The sequence below is a fragment of the Rhipicephalus microplus genome, chromosome 6, assembly GCF_043290135.1.
Source record: "Rhipicephalus microplus isolate Deutch F79 chromosome 6, USDA_Rmic, whole genome shotgun sequence".
Lineage (NCBI taxonomy): Eukaryota > Metazoa > Arthropoda > Arachnida > Ixodida > Ixodidae > Rhipicephalus > Rhipicephalus microplus.
The window spans coordinates 20715961-20742880 of record NC_134705.1 but is presented as its reverse complement, the minus strand read 5'-3'; the positions used below and the strand labels follow the sequence as shown (position 1 = coordinate 20742880).

Sequence of the window (26920 nt, the reverse complement as noted above, 5' to 3'; positions counted from 1 at the left end):
CATGAGTTTGTTCCTCTCGGCTTTTTCGAGCCCACTCCTCACAGACACTTCGCTCACAGACAGGGCCATGAAACGCTTGCCAAACTTCCACTCCATCTGGCAGAGCCTTGTGCCAACTGCAAGCTAAGAAGAAGTTTGACAGGATTGTGAAATACAAAATAAGTCCAGTGTCACACCATTTTGCAGCCATGTTTGTGCTACATGCCGTTGTACATAACGGCAATGTCGTCCCTGCTAAGTTCTCTCACTGCGAGCTCTTTCGATCTCGCAAGATTGGTGCTGACGTCATCCATTGCCGCATCACGAACTTTCCGGCTGACGGGTGTGAATGACTTTTGAAGCATCGGCTTTTGCAAGCCAACAACTGCTGCAAATCGGACCAGCTGCTCGTAGCCTATTCCTACAGAGCGCGCCGCACAACAGCTTTTACTTGCGAGCAATGCCTTTTTTCATTCATAACGGAGATAATTACTTGAGAAAAACATTGTTCAGCTGCAGTGCTCGACAAGACATGGACCCCGCAAATAAATTTCACAGCACATACAGGCGCGCAACGGCCTATGGCGGTCCCCGATTCGTACCATGTGATAAGCCAGTCGCAGCGCTCGAAAAACGCGCAGAAGAGTGCTTCTTTTTATTATTTCTTGCGCTGCATTAGCGAGATGAACTGTTGTTATTTGAAGAGTGAGGCTCGACTCTTCGATTCATGGGATCAACAATGGCGAGCGACGGTGCATTATCGGCGGGAAGGTGCTCGAAGACTGCACACTTTCGACCTTTTAACAGGCACCTTGTGCTCTTTAGATGCAATTTTAAAGCATTTTCAGTTAAGTCTCGACCTGTATTATTTTTTTCATAGCAGTAGAGGTACTAATTTTATCAAAACAGGTGAAAATAAAAATAGGTAATTTTGAAAAAAACTTGCGTTTTTCGACCCACATCTCCCCTTAACGGGGCCCTCTAACACTTTTTATAATCTCATAGGTTTACATAATTGCCGCGATTACATTTAACATTACATTTATCCAATCATATGGGGGATCAGGGCAACCTTCCCGTGTGATGTTTGTTCGCGATAGTTTTGGTGAGTGCCACTACGAGTTATGCAGTCAGCACCAATGTTTTCAAGTGCTAGAGAGCCCCTTTAAAGCACGGTCAGAAAACTCTGCTGATTAGTAAAAGAGACTCCCGAGAACACACAAGCCAAATATTGAAGCGCATCACGCGGCCAGGAATTCACAATAAACTATCAAACTCAGGTAAAAATTGCTTTCTCTTTTCACGAGCAATGACGAAAGATGCTCAAAAAGCACTCGTAGATTGAGCGCGCCATGTTCAAATCCGGCGTTGGCCGATTTGAACATGGTGCGCTCAATCGTTACAGAGATTGCCGCAAAAGGCCGCGACTTTCCCGTGCGTGCGCGCGATCACATGGAAACCGCGCATTTCAAAAAAAAATTTAAAAAGGGATCAAGCTCACGAGGCGCCCGTGGCGTGTTTTCTTTGCCCCTGCCATTCCTACCTGCTAAGCTTCCAGTGCTTTCGACAGGACGAGAGAAGAGAGAATGGAATCGCACCGTGCGACAAATCTTGTTAACTCGGGTCGTACTGTACAAATTCTTAAAACTTTTGCAGTGTTGTGTTCGTGAGGCAATAAGCTCTTCCAGTGAATTCATTCTATGGTTACTTAAAAAAGTGTTTGAGGTCCCCTTTAAAGTAGGAAGCAGCTTGAAAAATAGTGGTATTGCTTTTAAACTCCGTGAACTTATTGACAATTCGTAAATTTTTGTTTTCATTGAACCGACCAAATCTGTGTGCACATTCTGAATCACCCTTATATAACAACGGTTGGAGTTAGCACAGCCAGAGCCACTATGAACATTCGGACTTATCCTGCAAGATTTGTTATCCTACGACAGTGCCCCACAGACGTGATACTTGGGATGGATTTGCTAAGTGACCATGGTGCCATCATTGATTGGAGGTCTGAATTAATAACACCGACGTCAGAAATAATCGCAGCATATCCACGGCATGAATGATGGAGAGTGGGGCGAAGCACCCATCCGTTCATGCGTCCGTCTGTGTGACCATCCCTGCATCCATCCGCCCGTCCATGCGTGCGTCTGTTCCTGCATCCACACGTTAATTCGTGCATCCGTCCCTGCGTTCGTCCATGCATCTGCTCCTGCGTCCGTCCGTGCAACCATCCATGCGTCGGTCCATGCATCTGTCTGTGTTTCCATTCGTCCATCTAGTCAACACTCCAAGTACCACCATCTCGCACCTTTTCATTCTGCATATAGAAGCACCGCCATCCAGCGGACATACCAATGACTAAACGGGAGGTGGCACACGCACAGTTTCTTACAGCTGGTGCTTCGTGTCTACTTCCCACTTTAACCACCTCGAGTTCAAGGTATATACTAGTTCACTGTATTTATAGCACTACGGCTCAATGCTCTCTAAACCTTTCTAAAACCAAGGAGGTTACGCCCAGCGAATATAACATAACAACCCTTTCTTGTCAGATAGTGCTCAATGTACATGTCAATGGCTGCTAATGGGGAATGAGAGACAGGAGAATTCAGCCTTTAGTTAACGCGCACACTGCGGATTTTTTATTGTTCAACAACGCACAGGAGAAATCTCCCACTGGCACCACCTTACAGGTCAAAGCGTAAGACATGTTACGTACTACGACGAGGAACGAACGAGTGCCGCTTTTGGGAGCTTAGCCCCTAAAAAGTGCTGCTACCCTACATGACAGCACAGAACAACGCATTGAATGTAAGAGAAGAGCACGTCACAGTGCCGCCTTTCTCCAGGGTCATCAATTCAGGTGGCACAAAGAAAGCCGAAAATCATTGAAGTGTCATCGAGGGCTATCAGCACATACTTCTAAACCGTCAGGTAAATCACTAGGGGCATAGTCGAGCTGTGTGACGGCAAAGCAAAGGTCGTGCTGACAAACTTTAGCCACATATTTAGGCACCTCAGTGTTTGTACGGCAGTTGCCTGCATTGACGAATAAAGGGATGCCAGCAATGGTTACACTCTTTTCGATGCTGCCAAAGCTGTTTTGACGAATAAAGGTATGCAACTAGATCTTGACGTCAACCCGACCTTTCTGACGTGCGAGCAGGGCCAGCTCAAAACCTTGTTCCTGCAATTCAAAGACTGCTTCTCGTCATCAATAACGCACAACAACCTCGGAAGAGCACATCGCTCTTCAGGTAGCAGTGTGCTTGAAGTTGTAAAAGAGTACGTCTACTTAGGACAGGTAGTAACCGCGGAGCTGAAGCACGAGATTTAAGCTACTAGAGAAGAATAAAAATGGGGAGAATTGCAATCGGCATGCATTCTCAAATCATGACTGGTAGATTGCTGCTATCCCTCAAGAAGATACAACAGTTGCATCTTGCCTGTACTTAGCTACGGAGCAGAAACCAGGAAGCTTACAAAGAGGGTTGAGCTTAAATTGACACCCCAGTGAGTGCTGGAAAGACAAGCGATAGGTGTAAGCTTAAGGGAAAAGAATAGAGCAGAGTGGATCAGAGAACAAACTGAGGTTAGGAAAATCATAGTTGATATAAAGAAGAAACGGACTTGGGCCGAGAACGTAGTGCGTAGACACGATACTTGTTAGTCATTAAGGGTAAATGACTGGATTCCTGGAGAAGGCAAGTGGGTTAGAGGGAGACAAAAAGTTAGCTGAAAAGATGAGATTAGAAAGTTTGCGGGTATAAAGTGGTAGCAGAAAGCACAGGGCCGAGTTGACTGGTGGAACATTGGGAGGCCTTTGTCCTGCAGTGGACGTAGCCAGGCTGATGATAATGCTTATGAAGCATCTGCGGCGTTCAAGCGTATCATGGACATCGTTCTGACTGGATTGAAGTTGTAGGCTTGCCTCGTATACTTGCACGTCATCGTGTTTTCCTCGAGGTTCGACGAGCATCTTCAGTGCCTAGAGGCAGTACTTCAAGCTATCGAGACCTCTGGACTCCCCCTGAAGCCGGAAAAGTGCCGCTTCGCGCACGAGGAGCTCTTGTTCTTGGAGAAAGTGTGATTAGCAAGTCTGGAATTTGTCCCAGCCTGCGAAAAACAGCTGCCATCACCGATTTCTCACCACCAACCGGCAAGAAAGCAGTATGGCGATTCATGAGATTGTGTGCCTAATACAAGCATTTCGTCAAAAGATTTTCACAGATGCTGAACCGCTAAGTCACTTGACTGAAATGAACATCAAATTCAGGTGAGAAGTGGCATCAGAGGAAGCATTTAAAGAAAATAAGCAACGGATGCAGACACCGCCGATACTAGCGCATTTCGACAAATACTCCGAAACAGAAGTTCAATACTGGTACAAGCAGCGTAGGCTTTGGCACGGTCTTTGTGCAAAGGACTAGATGGCCTAGAAAAGGGTTATCAGTTATGATAGCCGATCGTTATTCAAGGCCGAGGCCAACTATTCCACAACAGAACAGGAGTGTCTTGCCATCATCTGGGCAGCGTCAAAGTTCCGCGCTTACCTCTAGGGCAGGCCTTCCAAAGTTGCGAGTGACCACCGCGCCTTGAGTCAGCTAGCTAACTTGGAAGGCCCTTGAGGTCGCCTCACATGGTAGAGCCTAAGGCTTCAAGAATTTGACATTGCCATCATGTACAAGTGGTGATGAACACACTTTGACACCGACTGATGGACAGACGAACGGATGGACTGGCAGATGGATGGACCGTAGTACACATGAACAGACGGATGGGCGAACGCAGGGACGGACGGATGGGTGAACGCAGAAACGAACACACAAACACTTCGACCCACTCATCGTCATTCACTCTGTGAATACTCTGTGATTTTTTTGTTTATTATTACTGTAAACCCCAAAAGGAGGTTTAAAGCAGCGGAAAACACGTACAGTCTTACAAAATAGTATACCATGTTATGCTGAAATGCGAGCGAAAAAATAAAATAAGATGGGCATGAAATACGCCACAAAATACAGACATACAGCAAACACAGGCATGTACACTTATATTCTGAGCATTGAAATTAAAAATTAACTAAGAGGCAAAATACATGGACATCCTGCGGACAAGAATAAAAAGTATTAAAAATAAGTGCTAAGGCACATTTGTTTCAGAGAAAATAAGTGAATCTTTAGCTGCAGAAAAAGCTGTTATGAAGGAAGACATCACGAGGGAGTTTGGTAGTTCGATTCATTCCTTAATTGCCTTCAGAATGTTGCTATAAATAAATGTGTCATTTCGTGTGACTGGTGGCTATATGTACAAACTGTGCCTGTGTCTACAGTGTGGATATGAAGAAATTACAAAGAAATAGCCTGATTTGATGTTGACCTGATTAACAATATTGAGGAATCAAAATTTTGAACGGTCCTCTTTAGAACCAAGTTTTAAGGCAGGAAGTTTTGGACAGAAGCATAGGGCACGCATTGATATTTATTTACTTGAATGTAAACATTTCACAGAAGTCTGTCTGGTTGGGTATGAAACTGGGAGATGATTTAGACTGCACCCAAAAGTTTTTGAAGAAACCCGACGTTTTGAAACCGTCTTGGTTCTTTCCTCAGGGGTGACTGCAGGACTACCTAGCAGTGTGGCTTCAAAGCACTCGCGGGGCGGATAATGACCCCCCTCTCTCATTTTGCCGTGGAGCGCAGTTCATGTGTATACACTGGGGGAATGGCTCCGAGAGAGCGGTTGATGTTATTGGCTGTCCTCTGTATGTGCTACGACTCGAGTAGTAATCTTAGTAGCCTTCATAACATACAGAGGACAGCCCATAACATGAACCGCTCTCTCGGAGCCCTTCCCCCAGTGTATACACATAGACTGCGCTCCACTGCAAAACGAGAGAGAGAGAGGGGGTGTCATTATCCGCCTCGTGAGTGCTTTGAAGGCACCGCTACTATGTAGTCCTGCAGTCACCCCTGAGGAAGGAACCAAGTTGATTTCGAAACGTCGGGTTTCTTCAAAAGCTTTTGGTTGGAGTCTAAATCATCTCCCTGATGTTTATTTAATATTAACCTCAAAGTCATTTTTTGTACTTTGTCCAGTTAGCAGCGTTGTGAGAGACCACACTACCATAGAATATTTGATAATTAGTCGTGCTAATGTTTCGTAATCAGCACTTTATCCGGGTGTTACGTTTTGTAACCTTCGCCTCAAGCCCAACAGAGCTTTATTTCTACTGAACTTCTAATTTATTTCAATAAGAAAATACAAGGTAGACATAATTATACATTCAGAGGTCTCAAAGTAAAAACTGTTGGGGGACCGTTTAATAAAAAATAAATGGGAGTTACTCTAACCTCGGCAAACAGTGAGATTTGTCATTTATAAATTAGAGGTGCGTTCATAGCAATGGAGAAAGATAATCACAAAAATATTTTAATGATAATCACAAGGATAGACAGATTGAAGAAAACACCAGGCCTGCGCTGAAAGCGCAGCCCAGTCACAGCGAAACCTAGAAGAGCGGCCTTTCAGAGCTTCTTTTAAACACTCATTGGGTAACTGCTGCAAGGACACTTGCTTGATGCCCACTACGGCATAAGTATTAAATTTTTTAGGGTAGTAGGGCGGCATTTTTTGTGCTATTTCTCTTCAACCTTCTGAGAAGCGTGGTATCCGCTAAACACTTGCGAGGAATTTTGTGCCAATTGTTCATGTAGTGGCTGACGACGATAAGGAATTATGCCTGAAGTGGGTATGTACCACAGTTTATAGCTGAACAAAAATAAACTTTTGTAAAGGGCTAGAGCATCAGATGACCCACTCGTTACGCTATTTCCATTGTGCGACGACTGCTTGTGTTTTCGCTGTTTTGAAACGCTTTTTAAGTTGTATTAAACTGATTGCTTTCCCGACATCAAGCCTGCCTAAGGCAAGTTTGCCAAGTAGTTGTAAGCACCAGCATGGCTGAGAGGTAGAATATTGGGCTGACACCTAGCGGACCTGGGTTCGAGCCCCACTGTGTCATTGGTACTAGGTTTTATTCCGATTTCGCGTGAAGTGTTGCGCACACCGCCGGCCAGTGTGGCGGCATTGCAACCAGCAATGCGAAAAGCCACCAAACATAAACGAAATTTATACATAGGCAAAATTAAATTTGCCATAGGCAATTTGCATTTTGCCTACATAGACAATTTGCTTTTCTGCAGGTGATGTCTATGTGAGTGTTCCAAATTGCATTGCAACCAGCAATGCGAAAAGCCACCAAACATAAACGAAATTTATACATAGGCAAAATTAAATTTGCCATAGCAATTTGCATTTTGCCTACATAGACAATTTGCTTTTCTGCAGGTGATGTCTATGTGAGTGTTCCGCAAATGTGGAGTAATTATTAGCCATGAATATTTATATTCTGTTTTCTTTTTAGTTCATGGGCACTAGTATTGTAAATAATATTCAAAGGTAAATTTTTTCTTGTTATACTCGTGCAAACTGATTTTACAGGCTTTAAAGTCTTCTTCCATTCATTACGCGAAAGTAAAATTTTTTGTAAGTTATTGTTCATCTAACTGGTCTCCCAAGGAAATGGTCTTGTTATATATAATGCAGTTACTCCAAACAATTTTACGGAAACAGACAAATCTTAGGGTAGGTCGCTAATAAAAATAAGAAATAGAAGGGGCCCTAGAACACCGCCTTGAGGCACGCCTAATTGATTGGGTCTGGACGTTGGTTTAATTTTTTTTCTATGTACTGCATATGAGGATGGAGGCGTGAAATGAAGCTTTCAGTAATATTTAGGTTTCAGAATATTTCATTTAGTTTTAGTTAGAGTTTATGATGCGAGACCTTATCAAGTGCTTTGGCAAAATCTAAGAAGATTAGATCAATCTGTTCCCGGTGGTTTACTGCTTGCGCAAGATTATGAACTGTAACGACAAGCTGTGTTACTGTAGATAAGCCCCTACGGAAGCCGTGTTGCAGTGATGATAATAAATTTTGACTGTCTAAATAATTCAACAGGTGCTGGCACATTATATGCTCAGGCAGCTTGGAGCAAGTACTCGTAAGAGATACAGTCCTGTAGTTGCCCACTTCTGAAGTGTTCTCACTTTTTGTGATCTGGAATTATTTTAGCTTGTTTCCAGTGGAAATGAAGTCTGACCTGGTTAATTGAAGCTTGAAAGATTATAGTGAGATACTTTGCGACCCATCGAGCATATATATTCGCAATGTTAGCAGACTGTCGCGCCATTTAGTGAAATTCAGGACCGTTCACTCAAGAATCATCAGTAGGCAGACGCTTCCAATGCTTCCTTGCTGTTCCTTTTTTCGGCAGTGCTAGCCGCAGTGTTAATGCGTTAGCAAGAAACAAACACAAACCAATTTGTATGATTTGTGCATCAGTGAATATACCGAGCATTCGTGGCACAATAAATCTGCTTCGTTCTTACGAGACGCGAAGTTTTTGTGAAAATACGTGGCAACTTGCGCTTTCAATTATAGCTAGCAGAGTACACATACCAGCTTCCCGAGATTTTCTGTAGCCACTTTAAATAGTTAAATGCTATCGTCTGAGGATTCCAGTTAAAACTCGCCGTGTTTTACGTGCATATAGCATTCGTCAGTGCTTTCGCAGTGCATGAATCCCAATTCATTCATTGTACACAGAAAGTAACGCAGGCTCGCGATTTGTGCTTCCGAACCTTGGACTACGCGGCGCCGCTTGTTTTTTATGTTTGTTGATAGACGGCAGCACACTACAAGCGATTTCTTTTTTGCCACGTATCGGAGCATAATGATCTCGGCACCCTTAGATAAACGTGGTCATTGACGCCGTGTGGGTGGCATGCGTGGTCAATAATCGATGTGTTGTTTGTGCTATCGAAGTCATTTCACAGAGAGAATTTCTCAGATTATCAGAGAAACCGTCTTGACGTCGAGGATTTTTTACAGAACATAGATGAAAGTGACAGCAATTATGCATGATCAGCTGCTCGTTCACAAGCAGAGAGTTTCACTTCACGTTCCGTGGTGCATTAATATTTTTTCACGCTCATAAGGCACTTTGATTTTATTTATTGTATATGATCTTTCAGCGAGCTCAAAATGACAGCATACTTTTTCTTGTGTATTTATAGTATTCAAATTACAGTGGATATTACAAAGCCTCGCATGCCACCAACGTGCTCGTGCTCGACCGGCAAAGCGAAATGGTTAGAGCAATGAAATATGCAGTTAAGACTACAGCCCATGCTAACTTCTCCTGCACTTGATCGGTGTCGTCCAAACGACGTTGTGGTTCGACAAATTTTTGCAATTTCGACGTTGCGAAAAGTGTACGCATGTCAATATTTTTGTTTCCATTGCGCTGATAGAACCTGCAACATTCGACTGCAGGGAATTATGCACTTTTAGTCTGATTATGGCTGTGACGCAAGGGCTATCTAATGGGAAGTTAAATCCTTATTTCCATTGAAAAAGCAACTGCATGATGCTTACAGCGCAAGTAATGACGACGGCATAATATGTTTACAAACCATCGCTACGTTAAACATTCGGTCCTGTGCAGCCGGGGCCAGGCATTACTCGCTAGTGGCCTATTACTGCAGCAAGTCCGCCAGACAAGCTCGGCACAAATGATCTTAGAGGGCCATTCAGTTCATACATGAATTCTAGTTCGCGCAGTTTTCTGTAGCACGCCCAAGATTACACAAAACATCGTTGAAACACGGTCGATCAGCTGACACCACCACCCTTTGCACTGCGACAATAAATGAGTTTGCAAACATTCAGCAGTTTCTATCGGTTAGGAAAGTATTTTTGTTCCATATGCATTCATTTGACGATCAAGAGTTCATCCGGTGGAAGCGGCACGGGGAGTCGTTTGTGCATCTTATCTTTTGCGAGTTCACAGGCTGGTCATCCTTCCGCAGCCATCTTGGATTGTACGGCGTGCCACCTATAGATCGTGGGCATTGCGGATATAACAACTCGTTTGGAATGCTCTTGGGACAGGGGATTTCTTATTGATAATATGTAAAATAACATTTAACACTCCTTCGTTGATAAACAGGTCACATAACGCTGGATAATCGGAAGTTTCAAAAAAGAACGAAAGAACATTATTATGTTCGGGGAAAACAGATGAAAAAAGGAATTGAATTTTTCTGCATGTTCAACGACAATTTTTTCATTGACAGGTTTATTTTGTTTCCTGGATGCGTTTACAAACCTCCAGAATTTTATAGGTGCTTCGAGAAGAAACTTTTTTGAAGTTACGATAAAGAGATCGCTCCTTACATCACTTGACAAGATGATTTAGATCAAGCATCATTTTATGAAATAAAGCTTTGTTCTGGGCACTTAGATCCCGAGCTTTTCTCTTTTTTTTAAGCGCTTATTTGACATAAAATATATCTCTCATGAGCCAAGGTTTTTTTTTCTTTTGGACATTCTAAGATTTAGAAATAAATTTCCTAATGCATTCCATGCATTCAGATGTTGTGAGAAAATTCTTACAAGGAGTCAGAGCTGCTATTTAATTCATAAATAGCTGTGGAATTGTCAAACGACCGCTCGAGAAAATCTGAAACATTAACATCATGGGCAGCTTCAAAGTTCAGATAAGTGAAGCCGAATTTCTTTTGCAATCTGCACGATGACATCCTCGGATACAACAACCATCTACAGTGGACTCCCAATAAATGAAACTCACTTAAATGAAAATGCCTCATTAACAAAACTAAACGAGCTCATATGGCTGGATTTTTATGTACTGTGCAGTAAAATTTATCAGTTAATCGAAACAGTGCTTATTGGTCAACTACGGTTATATGGCACAAACTCTAAATACAGCATAGGCTCACTCAAGCCACAGGTAGTCTCACAACCGTGGCAACGCCTCGAGATCGAGACAAGCCAATCTAGTAGCCATTCTCTCCAGCTGAAAATTTTCTGCTGATTGACTATTAGTTCCAGCAGTGCTGGTTTATTAGCACATTCCCAGTAGGCAATGGAACCAGTAGCTGGTGGCTCCAGCAGGTGTTGAAACCAGCAGCTGATGGAACCAGTAGCTGGTGGTTCCAGCGCAACGTTGCAGGCAGTCGGCCAACTTGTAACTCGCTGACATGGAGCACGCCTCCAAGCAACAAAGTAGGCAATAAGCCTTATTCGAGCTGCATATTGTCAGCTGCAAGCTTTATTGCAGCTCGAACCAGCTGAAATATGGCCTGTTTCTAACGGCAAGTTAGTCCCCTCACAGCTGAACAATCGTAACATTTCATTTTTGTAAAACTTAGTAATATGAGTTAGTAATACGAATTACATTGGTACGAATGAGCAGATTAAGTTTGCTTCCCTCAATAGCATGTAGTTCTAAAGGGGCTGCTTTTCAAAAGTACATTAAATACACCCATAACACACAAGCGTTGATCTATTAAATTTTATTAAAAATTTATTTACACTTGAAAAAGGTAATCTGCCAGCTTCGGCTCCCACTCAAATTGCTCTGAATGAAAATCCACAGGCGACCTTGATCCTCACCACAGATGTCTGCATTGTCGAGGGCAGCCAAGTGATGCAGGCAATCTATAACAAAATAAAATATTTAAAATATTTTGTTTTTAATGCAGTTCGTGACTGCAGATTATTAATCTTTAACAATTCTACTTAACGTCCATTCCCGGGAAGCAGTGCGCACGACGACGTACATATCAAGCGAATAACTTTTACATCTATAAAACCCCATTAGTTCACTCAGCTAACTAGAATTAAGCAGTGTGTTAATACTTCATTACACGGAGACAAAGGTTCATGGCTTACTTACAGCAATCGGCGTGCATATGCGAATTCATTAACATCACAAACACCAATGTCCGACTACAGTGAGCTTATTAAAGCACAGAGACATTCGGGATATCACGGTTTCCTTATATTTGAAATAAATATGCAACTTACCTGCATGAAAGATCGATCACTGAGATACAAGGTGGGTCTCGATCTGCACTCACAAAATCAAGAAACCACATAGCATAGCACCAAAAACAGCTGAAATAGGCTGATATTCACTTGTTACACTTTTCACACATGTAACTGACCCAAAAATAAACTATTATATGTTCATGTCACACAGATTCTAGAGGAAACTTGCAACTAACACACCGAACATACAAATGCAACGACAGACAAGTGACAACAAGAGCCCAACATGTGTTGTACTAAATTACAGTGCTAAGACATAATAATAATTTATACGTTATATAAAACTGCTATTTTTTATGCTTTTACCTTTAAATAAATAATGAAACTTTTTATTGTGCTGTATTTTTATTAAGTAGCTAACTATTCAGTATTAGTTGAAGCTGTTGGTAAATTGATGAAGCTGTTGATAATAGGAAAATCAAGGCATCCACATTGTTTCAAAGGCGTTCGACAACTGCCCGTTGCATACCTTGAGAACGGAAGAGCGTGGATGACCATGGCCATTTTCGAAAATTAAACAATCAAACCAAAAACAATTAAACAGTCAAACCAACGAATTGACAAAGAAACAGCATCGAAGCACTGACGTACCCTTCGGTCAGCGCTCCTGCGATCGCGCACCCCAGAACATGCAGAATAAGCATAATAATAAACAAACATAGCAACACTTGAGAGGTACGTACAGTACACGATCGCGAGGCGCTGCCTCGGGACTTCAAGACCATGGGAAGGAGTGCGCGCGCGCCAGGGCCAAAGCCTCGATGAAGCGACGAAACCACCGGCCAGCAGCGATGAACGACAAAGGACATAGGATTGCCGCCAGCCGGAGGGGCCAAAACGCTTACGCACCCTCCGAAGTCCCGAAGTGGTCTCCGCAACTTCGTGTCGTGCCCCCCCCCCCCCCCCCCCCCTTGTCGGGTGAGCACGAGAAAGGTACGAATTCGACTAAAATTAGGCCAATGGGACACCTTGTTAAACTATGAGCGGTGGGGATGGCAGCGAAGTGACAATATTCTGCCGGGACGAGAAGCGATGCGAGAATTTTCCAAGGAAAAATGGCATCGAGCGATGGCATGGACACTTGAATTCCTACGAAGTTTAACCATAAGTTTTTTTTTTACCTAACCTCTGAATTCTCTCAATAGTCGTTACCTTCACCGCTAGGGTAAAGGCAAAGATTTCATCATTTACTTTACTTATAGAGTTTTTTCTTTTTCGTTCTCATCTTCTGCTACTTCTCTTATAGTAAGTTTGGTTCTTTTTGAACGATTATCCAAATCGTCCACATGATTAAGCTGAATAAATTATTGCCAGCCACAATTTTTGCAAGAGTTCGGAGCTTGTTGCGAGTCTTATCTAAGCTACCTTAGTCTCAAACCAAAAAGGTAATTTTGCATCTCTAGGATTCTAGTTTCAAACGAATCTTGCATTTCTTGAAGTGCAGTAAGTTTACATAAAATTTGCATTTGATTGTGAAGCAATTCCTTGTATACAGCATCTGTTTTATGTCCCTGATTCAGATCGACATCGCTAGAAAGACCTAACAACAAATGCACAATAAAAAAAGTCACTTATACAGCCAACTACAACTTTCTTTCATTCATTCATTTTTATTTCCTTAAGGACCCCACTGGGGGGTATTACATAAGGGGTGGATACACAGGAAAAGAGAACATTTGAACATGTTAATTTTCGCAGCACAGGTGATTTGTAACATTTGTCGCGAAGGATGATGGGCACGTGGTTGAAGCAATGGAGTAGAGAAGGTTGTTCCAATCCTTGACGGCGCGGGGAAAAAAAAGAAGCGGAAAAAGTGGCAGTTCTGTTGTGATAACAGGACACTTGAAGTGGATGGCTTGTGTGGTGTGAAATGTATGTTGGGGGGAGGATGTAAGGAGCTGCATTGAGAGAAGAATGAAAAAAATTTATGAAAGAGAGAAAGGGTGGCAATACGGCGGCGAACAGAGAGGGGTGATAAACCGGATTGTGCTTTCAAGGATGAAATGCTGATGTTGTATGAGTACTAGGAGTGAATGAATCAATTTCGGACAGATTCCAGATTGTTATTGAGGTATGTTTGGGGCGGGTTTCATATGATGAGGCATATTCGAGTTTCGATCTGATGAGGGACTGATATGCTGGCAACTTCACATGTTTTGGTGCATGACGTAGGTGACGCTTCAAGAAGCCCAGAGTTTTATTTGCCGATGAAATCACGTTAGTAATCTACGCATGCCAAGTGAGATCGCGATACAATGTGACACCTAGATACTTGTAGGATGGTTGTGATTGTACAGGGACGTTGGCGATCTGATATGAAAAAATGAAAGGATTCTTACGGCGGGTAAACGTAACAAGTTTGAATTTGTTAGGGTTAAGTGACAAAAGCCAATTATTGCATCATTCTTGAATGTGGTTAAGATCGTTCTGGAGAAGATTTTGGTCGTGAGTGTTAGTTACTCTCCGATAGATTACACAGTCATAAACCACTTTTGGACATGGCAGCACTATAAGACTAATAAAATTGCTATGGAAGTTATTCTTTCGGTCCCCAACCTGCATGACCAGTAGTACGTCAGGTAACATTGTCACGGCAAAGCTGCCATGTCCACTGAAGCAGGTCCCACAATTAAATCATACCGGAAGACTCATGTGAGCATGCTTGGTGACGTCATTGTGCTCCCAGGTGGCTGGCCAAAATGATCCTCGATGGGACGAAGCTGCCGAATGGAGATGTTCTTAATAAACTGGAAGGGCATCATAGTGAAGCCCGTTGCATCTAGTATGAAAAGATTCCACACAGCCTCCAGCTATGAAGCGTAGTCACGCGCAGAGGATCTGCATGAACAGTGGCAGGTGAGGCGACATTGTCATAGTGATGTCGCCGTGTATTCCTTGGTATTCCAGCAGTTCTGGAAAAATGGAACTGTTAGACAACTCGCTGCTGGTGCCAGCATGTCATTGGCAGGCAGTTTTAGAATATTTCATGATGCGAACTGGGTTACAGATCAAAAAAACCTCCTGAAGAAAGTGACCAAAGAGGCGCTTTGGCATGGTGTATGCTTTGAGGTCATGCACTTTGTAAAAAGACGCAAGAAATGTTGCCATTGAACTGATGTTCTTAATGTGGTGAAGTGTTATAAACAAAAACTTGCCATGAAGCAATGTTCCTACGTGGTGAAGTGTTATTGAAATTGTTCACTATATAGTTATGAGCAATGAACATGCGAACTGGGGAACAGTGAGTGTCTGATGTGTTAGTTAACAGAAGGCTGCATCCTTGAGGAAGAGAGAAGTAATTTTTTTTAGAAAAACCTCTTCAAGGAGGCACTAATGTCATGAGTGAAACGGTGTGAAGCGCGTGTCAAATGGTGGAATGGGGTGTTGGTGCGCATACGTACCGCGTTCACAAATGGGATTAGGTGGAGGAAAGCCTGCGGCGCGTGACCCGTGCTGTGGTGGGAAACCCCCAGAAGTTGAGGTGGGAGTGTCCTGTGGAGGGCTAAACGAAGAAGGTTGAAGGAGACGGCGTTGCTCTCCCGGTGAAGTTCGGGTAACTCGGATATGAAGGTAGCGCCGTTAGGGTGCCGGAAAGCAGCCATCGATCTTGGTAGACACCGAGATGCTCTCCGGGCCGGCAGTACCTTGCAACAGCAGTTCTCGGGACACCTGCCGCTCTTGACCTTCACAGGATGACTGCGACCCACTTGACAGTAACATTGACTGATAGGCCTAACCTGTCAAGGCCCATGACGAGTGGGTTACAAGCAAAGACAAGTGGATCGTCAAGTGAAGGCTGGCCGACGATGATGGCCGGAGACAATGACCAGGAGATGCAAGCACTTCGGCGTTGGGTCATTCCATCGTAGTTGCTAACCGCCAGTACGAGCAGTAAGATCCCTTGTTGGAGGGCGAGCGTCTTAGATTAATTGAATAGGCTTTAAATTGGCTAGGGCTAGAGGCGACCCTAGGGTGGCTTACTTTAGTTTTGCTTTTGTTGTACAGTCAAGTTTTGTGTGCTTGTTTACATTACAATAAATTCCAGTGTTTGTTTGTTTCATCCGCTTTGTTTAATAAAGTGTAACTAAGTTTAATGAAAGGTACAAGATGAAGGTGGCACAAGCCGTTGTGCCTACACTGTGCCATTAGGATCATTTGGTTTAACGCTTCTATGAAGATGTAGAGTCAGCCAATAATAAAATCACAGTACACTATTCTAATGAGTGACTTTAGTACTAAAGTAGGCATGAAACAGGCCGGGGACCATGCAGCGGGCGAATAGACATCGCACCTAGAAATGCCAGAGGTGAGTTATTGATAGAGTTCACAGAACGTAATAATTTAAGATTTTAAAGACCTTCTTCAGAAAACAAGATAACTGTAAGTGGACGTGGCGAAGTTCTAATGGCGAAACTTAAAAATGAAAAAGAATTAATTCTGTGTGCACATCGAGATATTGTACAGGATGCAGAAGCAGTTGGCAAGGCAAAATGCGTTGACCATGAAATGGTTAAGAGCCTGTGTTTACCTAGATTTAAAAAGGCAATGACTAATACTGATACACAAGAAGCGCATTAATAAACTAGCGGTGAGAGGGCAAGTACAAGAATTCAGAGTTTTGCTTCAGAACAAATTCGAAGCACTACACGAGGTAACTGATGTTAGCGTTGACAGAATGAACAATAATCTTGCTAGTATCATCAAAGAGTGTGCAGTGGAAGTCGAAGGTACAGTCACTAGACAGGACACTGGCAAACTATCTCTGAAGTCGGAAAATCTTATTAAGAGATTGCAAACCATGAAAGCCTCAAATGGAATCAACGAAGTAGAGCTAGTGAAGCTTTCGAAGTTAATCAATAGGCATAAGGTAGACGAAATCGGAAGGTAATTACATGGAGAGAATTGAGGAGGCTGGAAAAAGGAGCAAAAGCTTAAAAGCTACGAAGCCAGACACGTGCATAGACAAAAATCAGATGTATGCATTGAGAAGCAAGGAAGGTAATTGTCATAACCAGTATGGATAGGATAGTCATAGTGGCGGAGGAGTTCTACAAAAAGCTATACAGAAGCCCCCAAAAAAAAAAACAGGGTATTGTTAAAAACAATAATTGTCCAGAGGAATTTGACATCTCACCAGTAATGACAGGGAAAGTAAGAGAAGCCCCAGAAGGAATGCAGAGAGGCAAAGCCGCTGGTGAGGATGAGGTAACAATGGACTTCCTGAAATATTGCGAAGAAATAGTGTTACAAAATTAGCCGCCTTATATACAAAGTGTGTCTTGACGGGAAGGGTGCCAGATTCTTGGAAGAATGCCAACATTATCTTAATTTATAAGAAAGGGCGCATCAAGGACTTGAAAACTTACAGGCTGATCAGCTTACTGTCCATTCTCTAAAACTATTTACAAAGATATTAGCTAATAGAATTAGGGTGACATTAGTGTTCAATCAACCGAAGGACCAAGCAGGATTTTGTACAGGATCCTCCACAAAAGACCATATTCATCTATCAATCAGGTAATGAAGAAATGCGCAAAATTCAACCTATGCCTATACATAGCCTTCATAGATTACAAGAAGGTGTTTGACTCAGTCAAGACATCAGCAGTAATGCAGGCATATTGAATCGGGGTATTGAAGAACCCTACATAAACATACTGGAAGAAATCTACACTGGATTCACAGCCACCATAGTCATCATTAAAAAAAGCGACAGAATTCCAATAAAGAAGAGTGTAAGGTAGGGAGACACAATCCCTCCAACGCTTTTCACCAAGTATTTACAGGAGGTTTTCAGGACCCTAGATTGAGAAAAGTTAGGGATAAGAGCTCATAGAGAGTATCTTACTAACCTGCAATTCGCTGATGACATTGCCTAGATGAGTAATTCAGGGGACGAATTACAGCTCATGATTACTGAAGTGGACACAAAAACAGCAAAGTAGGTCTGAAACCTAGTATGCACAAGACTAAGGTAATGTGCAACAGTCTCGGCAGAAAACAGCACTTTGGGATGGGTTGAGAGGTGCTAGGAGTTTTAACTCAATATGTCTACTTAACCCAGGTAGTAACAGCGGAGCCGAACCACGAGAAAGAAATAACTAGAAGAATAAGTACAGGGTGGATCACATTCGTCAAGCATTAGCAAATTATGAATGGTGATCTGCAACTAACCCTAAGAGGATGTATATAACAGCTGCATCTAGCCCGTACTTGCCTATGGAGAGGAAAGCTTGAGGCTTACAAAGATGGTTCAGCTGAAATTGAGGATGACGCAGCGAGCAATGGAAAAGCAAATGATAGACAAGCAAATTATAGACAAGAAAAGAGCAGAGCGGGTCAGCAAACAAACTGGGGTGCAAAATAATATAGTTGAAAATCAAGAAGAAAAAATGGACATTCGCTGGACACGTAGTGTGTAGGCAGGGTATTCGCTGGTCAGTAGGGGAACAGACTGGATTCCCAGAGAAGGCGAACACACCACGGGGAGACAGAAGTCAGATGGGCCGATGATATTAACAAGTTCGCAGGTATAACGTGGCAACAGGGAGCGCAAAAATGGACAGTATATCCGCAGGGTGAATGATGGAGAGGGGGCAAAGGTGGGTCTACACGCCGCTGCTGCGCCACTTAGACCTCCCGTTGTCATACTGCAGGGTCCTCGCGGCGCGTTTCTGTGTCGCGCCCTCACGTCAGGGTTCTTTCTTCGAGCGCGAGCCGCCAACGCCCTGCGCGCATGTCGCTCAGCAGCTTTGTCCATTCTCCATCGCAGAGCCTCTGAATGCGTGGGTGCACCAGAAAAGCGCTTTTATTAAACCATAGAGCACCCCCTGGTGTACGGTGCCGCCGAAGAACAAGCGATCGTAGTCGCCCAAACGTCTCTCTCTCTTTCTGTACGTGTGACGTCGATTCTTATTTCCTACAAGTAACACCATCTAGTGTCGTACCATTTGCATTTTTCAATGATAGTACAAGTACCGCCCTCTATGGCCGCTTCAAGAGTTAACGAGGGGGTTACTCACAATGGGAATGCACAAGCCATGCCAAAAGGAGCTTCACCCCTAAAATGATTTGATTGGCGGATTATAGAAAAGGCCATTGCCCTGCAGTGGGTGTAGTCAGGCTGACGGTGGTGATGATGATAATTATGTTTGTCTTGCCGTCATGGTCTCTCTTAATAGAATGCTGTTATGCCTTAGAGTCCAAACTGAACTTCATTGCTTCTGCAAATTCAACCAGCATCAAAACCAGCGAGCGAGTCAGACTGGCGCAATTATCGGCAATTCTTGTGCGCGTCTTATGCAACGCGTAGCAAGCCCCCTTATTCATGGGTCAGCTTCCAGCCAGATACACAATTACCAGCAACTCTTGCACGCGTCCTACGCAACATGTCGCAAGCTCCTTGCCCACGGGTGCAATTCTAGCTCGCGACCAGCCGCGGTTTCTGATTGGAGGCTGCAAACTTCTGGCTGAGGCAAGGGATACCCAAGGCCTATAAAAGAACCAAGTGACGTGAAGAGAAAAGAGCGACTAAAGAAATCTCAGCTCATCGTCGCACATCAGTGTGAGCTCCCCAAGCTGTCAGCCCCAGTGCTAGATGGGACGCTTTGGCACACTCTACATGAATGGGCATAGTGAACTACATCCCACTTCATGCTTGGCAAGGTAGTGAGGCGACACAATTTAGCGTAAGTCTTAGGGCCGCTCGCATGCCCGGCATTGCATGGGTCATGAAAGTAGCGAAGAAGTGCTCCTCTCAAGGTGTGCGGTATCATGACTTTGAATGACTCACTTGTGTCATTGTTTGATGGGATTTACCTCAGTAGGACGCCATGAGAATCAAGCCAATATGAATCCAGTGCACTGACAGCACTACCAGCCAATGCCGAGCGCTCCGCCCCGACAGCAATACCAGCTGCCCCCATGTGCGTGATGGCCTCACTACCATTCGGCTCCCAGAGCTCGTCGAACACCATTCATCAAAATGAATTTTTCTGCTCAGCTTCTAACAGTTCACTTTTGCTGAAAACAATCTCTGCGCTGGTGACAGCCTATACACGGTTCACGCATTTGCCTTGAACAAACGTTTGCTTCGCTGTTTGCGTTAGTGCGAGTGTCTAGCTCTCAAATCGTTCTGAATTAGTCGCATGACTTTCCTTGTGTCGGACTGGAGCATGGGATAGTGCGTCGGTTGCGGTATTGTGCTTATCCTTGCGGTAGCGAACGGTGAAGTCGTAACATGGCAGCAGCAATGCCTAACGCCCCAGGTGGCCACTTGGTTCGTTCAAGCGCCCCAACTAGGTGACCATCATGTGGTCAATCTCAATCACAAACACAACTCCGTCGATGTAAAGATCAAACTTACGGAGTGCGAAAACTATCGCTAGACACTCTTTCTTGGTTACGAAGTAGTTCCTTTCCGCTGGTGTTAACATACGGCTCGTGAAAGTAATCAATCAGAGGGAGCCTCCATACTCTTGAAGCAGAATTGCTCGTTAGCTTGTGTCGCTTGCATCTGTGCGAATCACAAACTCCCCGTTGAAACAGCGTAGCTGCAGCTGAGTCGTGTTGGCTAGCAACTTTGGGAGGCGACGCAGTGCGGCCTCCTGCTCTTGGCTCTAAGCCCAATGCTCGCCATTCTTCAAGAGCATCGTCAAAGGCGCCTGCAGTGCCACGCAGTCTGGGATGAACTGGCGATAAAAGTTCACCATCCTCAGAAAGCGCCTCAGCTCATTAATATTGTTCGGTGATGGATAGCTCACTATCGCTTCAAGCTTACCCTTATCAAGCAAAATGCAATCCTCGTAAAGCGTGAATCCCAATAATGTTATTCGGGTCCCTGCTATCTGAGCTTTGTTTGGGTTCAGAGTCATGCCCCGCAGACCTCAGTCTTTCTAGAACGTCTTTCAAGTGGTGCAACTGCTCTTCAAACATTTTCGAGTAAACCACTATGTCATCTAGATATGCGAGTGCGTGCTGCCACTTTGGATATCCAAAACACAGTCAATTAGCCCCTGATACGTAGCATTGATTGATATGTGGGGTTTAACGCTGATACGTAGCAGGAGCTTCCACCAAGCTAAAGGCATTCTCCTGAATTGGAAAAGTCCCGTGTGGCACATAGAAGTTGACTTCTTTTTATCCCGCTCGTCCATCTCAACCTTAAAATATCCACGGCTAGCATTGAGCGTAGTGAAGTACTTCGCCCCGCCTAGGTTGGATACCAATGGTGAAATAGAGAGAAAAAGGTACACGTCCTTCTTCGTAACCTCATTCAGCCTGCGTTAGTCCACACAAAGGTGATATTTATCATCTTTCTTTGGAACTAGCACTACTGGGAAACTTCATGGGCTGTTTGACTTATCATCTATGCCTGTGTCCATGAGTTCGTCCAAGGCGGCGCCAAGTGCTTCCCACTTAGCCAAGCTGATCGGTCGTGCGTTGCATTTTCAAGGTTGGGCATCACCAGTGTCAATTCTATGCTTGACCAGCGTAGGGTGGCCGGGACGATCAGTAAACATTGCGTCATACTTGTATAACAGCGACGACAGTTGCACTCGTTTTCCTTTTACTAGGCCTCTACCAAAAGCAGGTGCACTGCACTTTTCTGCAGTGCAGCACATTGTTCTGGCAGGGTGGTTACTCACTTTCTCAACGTGCTTTCCTCCCCGCGTACTAGCACCTTTTCCTGCGATTGGCATGCTTTTGTCAATGAGGGGGCCTTCGAGAAAAGCTATAGCGCGTCTCCGTCGCTCTCTTCATAACCGCCGTTTGCAATGTCAATGACAATACCCGACTTGGGGAGAAAGTCTCGACCCAGTATTAGAGACATTGACAGCCCAGGAAAATGCACGAAACTTTGTCGCCTCATGCGTCTGTCTCTGTAGATCACTATCCCAGTCACGCCGCTCGATTGTGTTGTGCCCACACCCGGGTGGAAGATGGTGCTGCTTTGTCTCATGCCAATATTGTTTTTGCGGAGATGGTGTAAAACATCGTCGCCGAACAGAGAAGCACTTGCCCCAGAATGGAAAAGTGCTACCAACTTCTTTTGAGCTATCGTTAGCTCGATTAGCGGCGCGGGCGAGTCTACGGCCTCACCTGTGTGACAGACTGATGGTGCAAGTGAACGCAAGGCATCGGTGGAATTACTGATCACCGCGTGGTGTCCGATGTGGATCACCGGCAACATCGTCTGTTTCCTGAACTTTCCTGTACGTTCGCTCCTGACCTGGTGTGCGGTCGCATTCGCGGGTGACGTGCCCCAGCGCGTCGCACCGCTAGCGAAAACCGCGGAAACCACGCTGGCTCGATCGTAAGTCGCTTTGATCAGGTAGCCCTCGCTCAGGGTTGTGCCGCTTGTTAGGCCTCGTGTCGACCGTGTGCTTCTGCCTTGGAATGTCACACATGGGGATGGCGTGCGCCGTACGGAGCGCGTAAGCGCAGGAGTCTAAAGCGCGATCTGAAAGCTCCCAACCGCATGCTGTGGGCTTATCAGCGAACGATGCTGACACATTACCCCTAAACGCTTCTGAGGCTTCCGCGCCGCTATTCCACGCACAGCGAGGCTTGACTGACTGCGCTGCGGGCGAAGGTGGGTGATACGATTGTGCAGAGAGGATGTGCCCTTGTATGAGCTTCGCCTTGGTGGCATGCTCTTTTATGTCTGCGAACTTACATCTCCTGAAGTGCGCCGCAAAAGTCAGATGCGCTTGACGTGTAATGCGCTCGACTTTTTTCGCGTTGTTGGCGTGAGGGCTAGTGAGACGATACAGTTCGTTCATTGCCAGTACATACTCCAGCAAGGATTTGTCCGGATGTTGGGTGCGTAGCTCCGATTCTTTCCGCAAGTGGCACTTATAATTAGTCAGTAGGAATTCGCCGCGGAAGCTGTCGCAGTACTCTTCTACCGTGTGGGCGCTATGTCCGATAAGTCGGAACCATTGGGCTGCTTTCTACGTGAGCGACACTGGGACCATGTGCTCGAAAAGTTCGACGTCAGAAAGCCCCATCGCCTGCTGATAATGGAGCAACCGGTCAAGATACTCGTTGGCGCTCTTGCAGCCGTGGTAACCCCTGTAGGTAGGTATGTGTACCTTGACAAATGGTCGCACAGTCTGCACGGGGACCTGCGCTGTGTTCTGGAGGGTGCTTGCGAGGCTTTGCATAAATGATAGCACATTCTGTAAGAGTACCTTACTCAAGAGCAAACTGTTGCTCGCAGACTCGACTACAGTTGCGGTGCGTGTCGGAGCAACTTGTAGCGGCGCCTCCCTGTTCGCGTCACGAGATGCCGGAGTGCTATGCGTGGTGCTTTTTGTCGTAGGCCTAATCTATGCTAATGGGGTCTCTGCACCCTCTTGATCATTGGTCATTTGATCATCTTGATCAAATGACCAAAATCTACCCGGTTGGGAAGTCCTAACAGTGCCCCCGCGTTAGCCAAAGGATCGCCACTCTACGACGCGACATCAGACAACATTGACAAATCTTGTAATTCCGACATGCCTGTTATCCTACCTGTGGAGGAGCATTGGTAGTTGCTCGCGACCACAAAACTAGCTGCGTTGCCAAATTCGTTACGTTGCGTGCCAGATGTAGGGGGTCCATCTTATATACGGGTGACATAGAAGCCTAGCTAATGTTTCAGGTGCACACAGTCGTATCGTGCATGATTAACGTCCCCTATCTGTAGCTAGTCGCATTGCAGCTACACGGGTTCGGGCGAATAAGGCAACAGGCTAGGTCAACAACAGCACTTTATTGAAAGGCGTTGGCAATAGCGTGCAAATGTCGCGAGGAGATAGTACAGAAAACAAGGGTAGACTCTTACTCCTTGGTCGTTGTCATCCTCGGCTCGCAGGGGGTTGCGGTTTTGACCTCCTTCATTCCTGGCCAGTGTTGGAGAGCGCGTGGAGCCGTGTGTACGCTAGTTTTGTCCACTGTCCCCGTTTCTCTCTCCCTGACAAGAATAATACCTTTTCTCACTGAGGGAGGGGGAACCCGTTCCGTGCGCCGGCTGTGGGGTTGTTCTCGCAACCAAGTTTCGCGCTGCCGTAAAAGGGAAAGAAAGGCTGAGTGCACTTTTCCCCCCCCCCTACGTACTCCCCCTCCTTAAGAAGGCACCGAACGACAGAGACTGCAACATGAAAAAATCAGCAGTACATAGGACGGACCACCTACAAGGAGTGTAAATAAATTTTTATGTCCGTGGCCATGTGTTTCTTAAGCTTTCTTTGGCTTCTCATTCTGCGCCAAGATTGCACAGTGATCTCTGCTTTTACACTTCGCATGCGTCGCTTAAAAAAACTTAAGATGATGATAGGGCAGCGTTAAGATCTCAAGTTTATCTTTCTTCCAGTGTCTTGATATGCAGTGTACTGCTTGAATGGTTTTAAAACCATGAGAAATTCAGGTGGCTTTCATGTGTCTTACATGCAAAGTATTTTCTCCACAGACCAATTTTGCATTCATATTATCGGTGATCTTTTTCTAATGTAGTAGATTGGAAATTATATTTAGGCAATTTTTCAGGCGTGCGATGACAGTGGGAAGCTGCTGGGGCACCGCATCCTGCCTGTGGTGGGGCTACGTCCGGGCTATCGGCACATCTCTCTGCGCAATGAGTCAGGTCAACCGTTGCTGCTGCAGACCCTGTTTGTGCACGTCACTGTCAAGGACTACGTTCCTGATGGTCTTTCGGAGCTGGCTGACGCCTTGGCTAACCCCATCAAGTACCAATCCCGCATCGAAAAGCATGCCACGCAGCTACGTGCACTCACAGATGACGACCTGGATGAGGCAAGTCGCAGCATCACATGGGGCTTTTGCAGGGCCCTGTTGAATGCACAGATAAAAGTCCTTCAGTCTTTGCATGCCAGTGTACTCAATGTGTCTGACAAACTTGTGACTTGCACTCACCTATTCACTCTGCACAAAAACAGGGCAAAAACAGGGACACATGTCATAATACTTGGCTCAAAGTGGAAATTTTGCCATAAATTGCTGCTCTCTGACGGTTCCACATGAAATTGATTTCAGCCATACGGGGGATTTGCCAAACTTTTTGAAAATGGTTTGCATTGGCGTACAAGTGTTGTTTTTGTTTCATGGCTAAGTTTCATGTCCTTGAAAGTGTAAGAGGCATGATAAGGACGCAACATTCTTCTGAAGTGATAGTTAAGAACAGCACCACCTTTTTTTATGGGAACAATAGTTCAACAAGGGGGGGGGGGGGAAGATAGAGGAGTGAAGGGAGGTGGCTTTTGTAGATTTTAAGGCTCATTCTAAAATGCTGCTTGGCTCGAAATTGACTTCAAGGGATCCTTGATGATTGTTTCACGTAGCGATCTCTGCAACACGAAAAGTGTCAAGGATCCTTTGAGGAAGAGTTCGAAGTCGAGGAGCATTTGCGAATACGGGCCTTAGACTTTAGGGATGCACCTAATGCTGTAGACCCACAGATAAAATAGCTGCTTTACAGTTGAGCTCTCTACAATAAAAAAATGTTCTAGTTGATCACAGTTAAGAGGAAGAGAGTGGTGCACCAATAGGCGGGTTCGGAATTGTGAACTCCCTGAGAACATCCTAGCCCCCCTTCCGTAAGTGTTTCGCAGTCCCTGTCAGTGACAATGCAACGTCCATGTTGAAGGGCATTTTCAAAATTTTAATTTCAAGTTAAGGGGTAGCTTGGAGGTCGAATTTTTCTCATTTACTCTAGAAATGCGTTTTATACACCTATATAATTCTAAACTGAAAATGCACAGATCGTATGCTGTGTAGGACGAAAAAAATGGTCAGTCTGTCCCCTCTTATTTTCATCCTTTGATTATCTTAATACAGCAAGATGATACTTTGGAGCCTTCAAAACAACCTATTGTTACTAACTGGAGTAGTGAGAAATTTGCGCTAGTTGGTGAATAACCTAAATTTGAAAAAACAGCGCAAAGACAGCAGAAAAGTAGGTGATACAAGGACGGGCGCCATCATCGTCTCCGGTCTTGATGCTGTTTTTTCAAGTTCGAAACTACTGTTCTTTTTAAATCATTCGATTTTGAAAGGAAGTCTAAGAGGGTTTGTGTATACAATGATAATCTACTGCGTGACTTCGACACACGGTTCCGTGCCCAGTGCATGTGACTTCAAAATGTGTTGCGAATTGCAGCTCATCCAGCTGTGTACACAGTGCCTCGAACATGTAAACTTCCAGAATACGTATGTTATATAGCGTTTATAATGTTATTATCTAGTTAATATGGGCAAAGCTAATTAATATACTGGCTTGCATACATGCACATATTGCCTCCTGCTCTTAAATGCTCCTAATGTAACTAGAGATGCAGGTCGGAAGGACCTCAATATCATTGACTTGTCAGCCTCACTTGGCTTGATTTAATAACATAAAGGGTGCAATGAAAAGGTGCTGCAGCCAGCATATTGTGTTCATGGTTGCCTTTCATGTGAAAGTTCTTTCAATTTTCATGTATAATACTCATTTTATGGAAATAACAATCATTTTAATGTAAATTAATGAACTTGCTTGCTATTTGAAGGATACAGTTTTTCTCCTAACTTTTACAATGAAAGCTGATATGAGATCAGAACACGGGTCAGGCACAGCGCCATTGTTGTCCGCAGCCACCGCTGTCCTTAACGAAAATGGAAAAGAAATAAACTAAGTAAATACCAAACACCAGTGACATAATGGGATTTGAAACCGGGTCTGCTGCGTGCCAGCCCTGTATTCTACCACTGAGTGATGCCAGTGCTTGTATCCTGTTTCTAAACTGTCCTTGGGCAGGCTTGATGTTAAAAAAAGAATCGTGTTAATATGAGTAATGAAGCATTTTAAAACATCAAAGGAACAGCCAGGCATCACACAATGCGAATTGTATATAACGAGTGGGGTGTCTAATGCTCCAATTCATTTCAAAACTTGCTCTTGATCACCTAATAACTG

General features: G+C 44.5%; 1 protein-coding gene and 1 long non-coding RNA gene across 5 annotated transcripts in view; one reads left to right on the top strand and one right to left on the bottom strand.

Annotated features, from left to right (window-relative positions):
- Plc21C (Phospholipase C at 21C) overlaps positions 1–26920 on the top strand; it is a 685580-nt gene that overhangs the window by 396413 nt on the left and 262247 nt on the right. For all 4 annotated transcript variants that reach the window (XM_075865841.1, XM_037419231.2, XM_075865843.1 and 1 more), the window contains one exon: positions 24496–24762. In XM_075865841.1, coding sequence (XP_075721956.1) covers positions 24496–24762 — 267 coding nt within the window. The remainder of the gene's footprint in view (positions 1–24495; positions 24763–26920) is intronic.
- On the bottom strand, positions 11409–12818 carry LOC142765208 (uncharacterized). Its single transcript, XR_012884098.1, has 2 exons — positions 11938–12818; positions 11409–11568 (listed from the first exon to the last, which is right to left on the bottom strand). It is a non-coding gene; the product is annotated as an uncharacterized LOC142765208 (long non-coding RNA).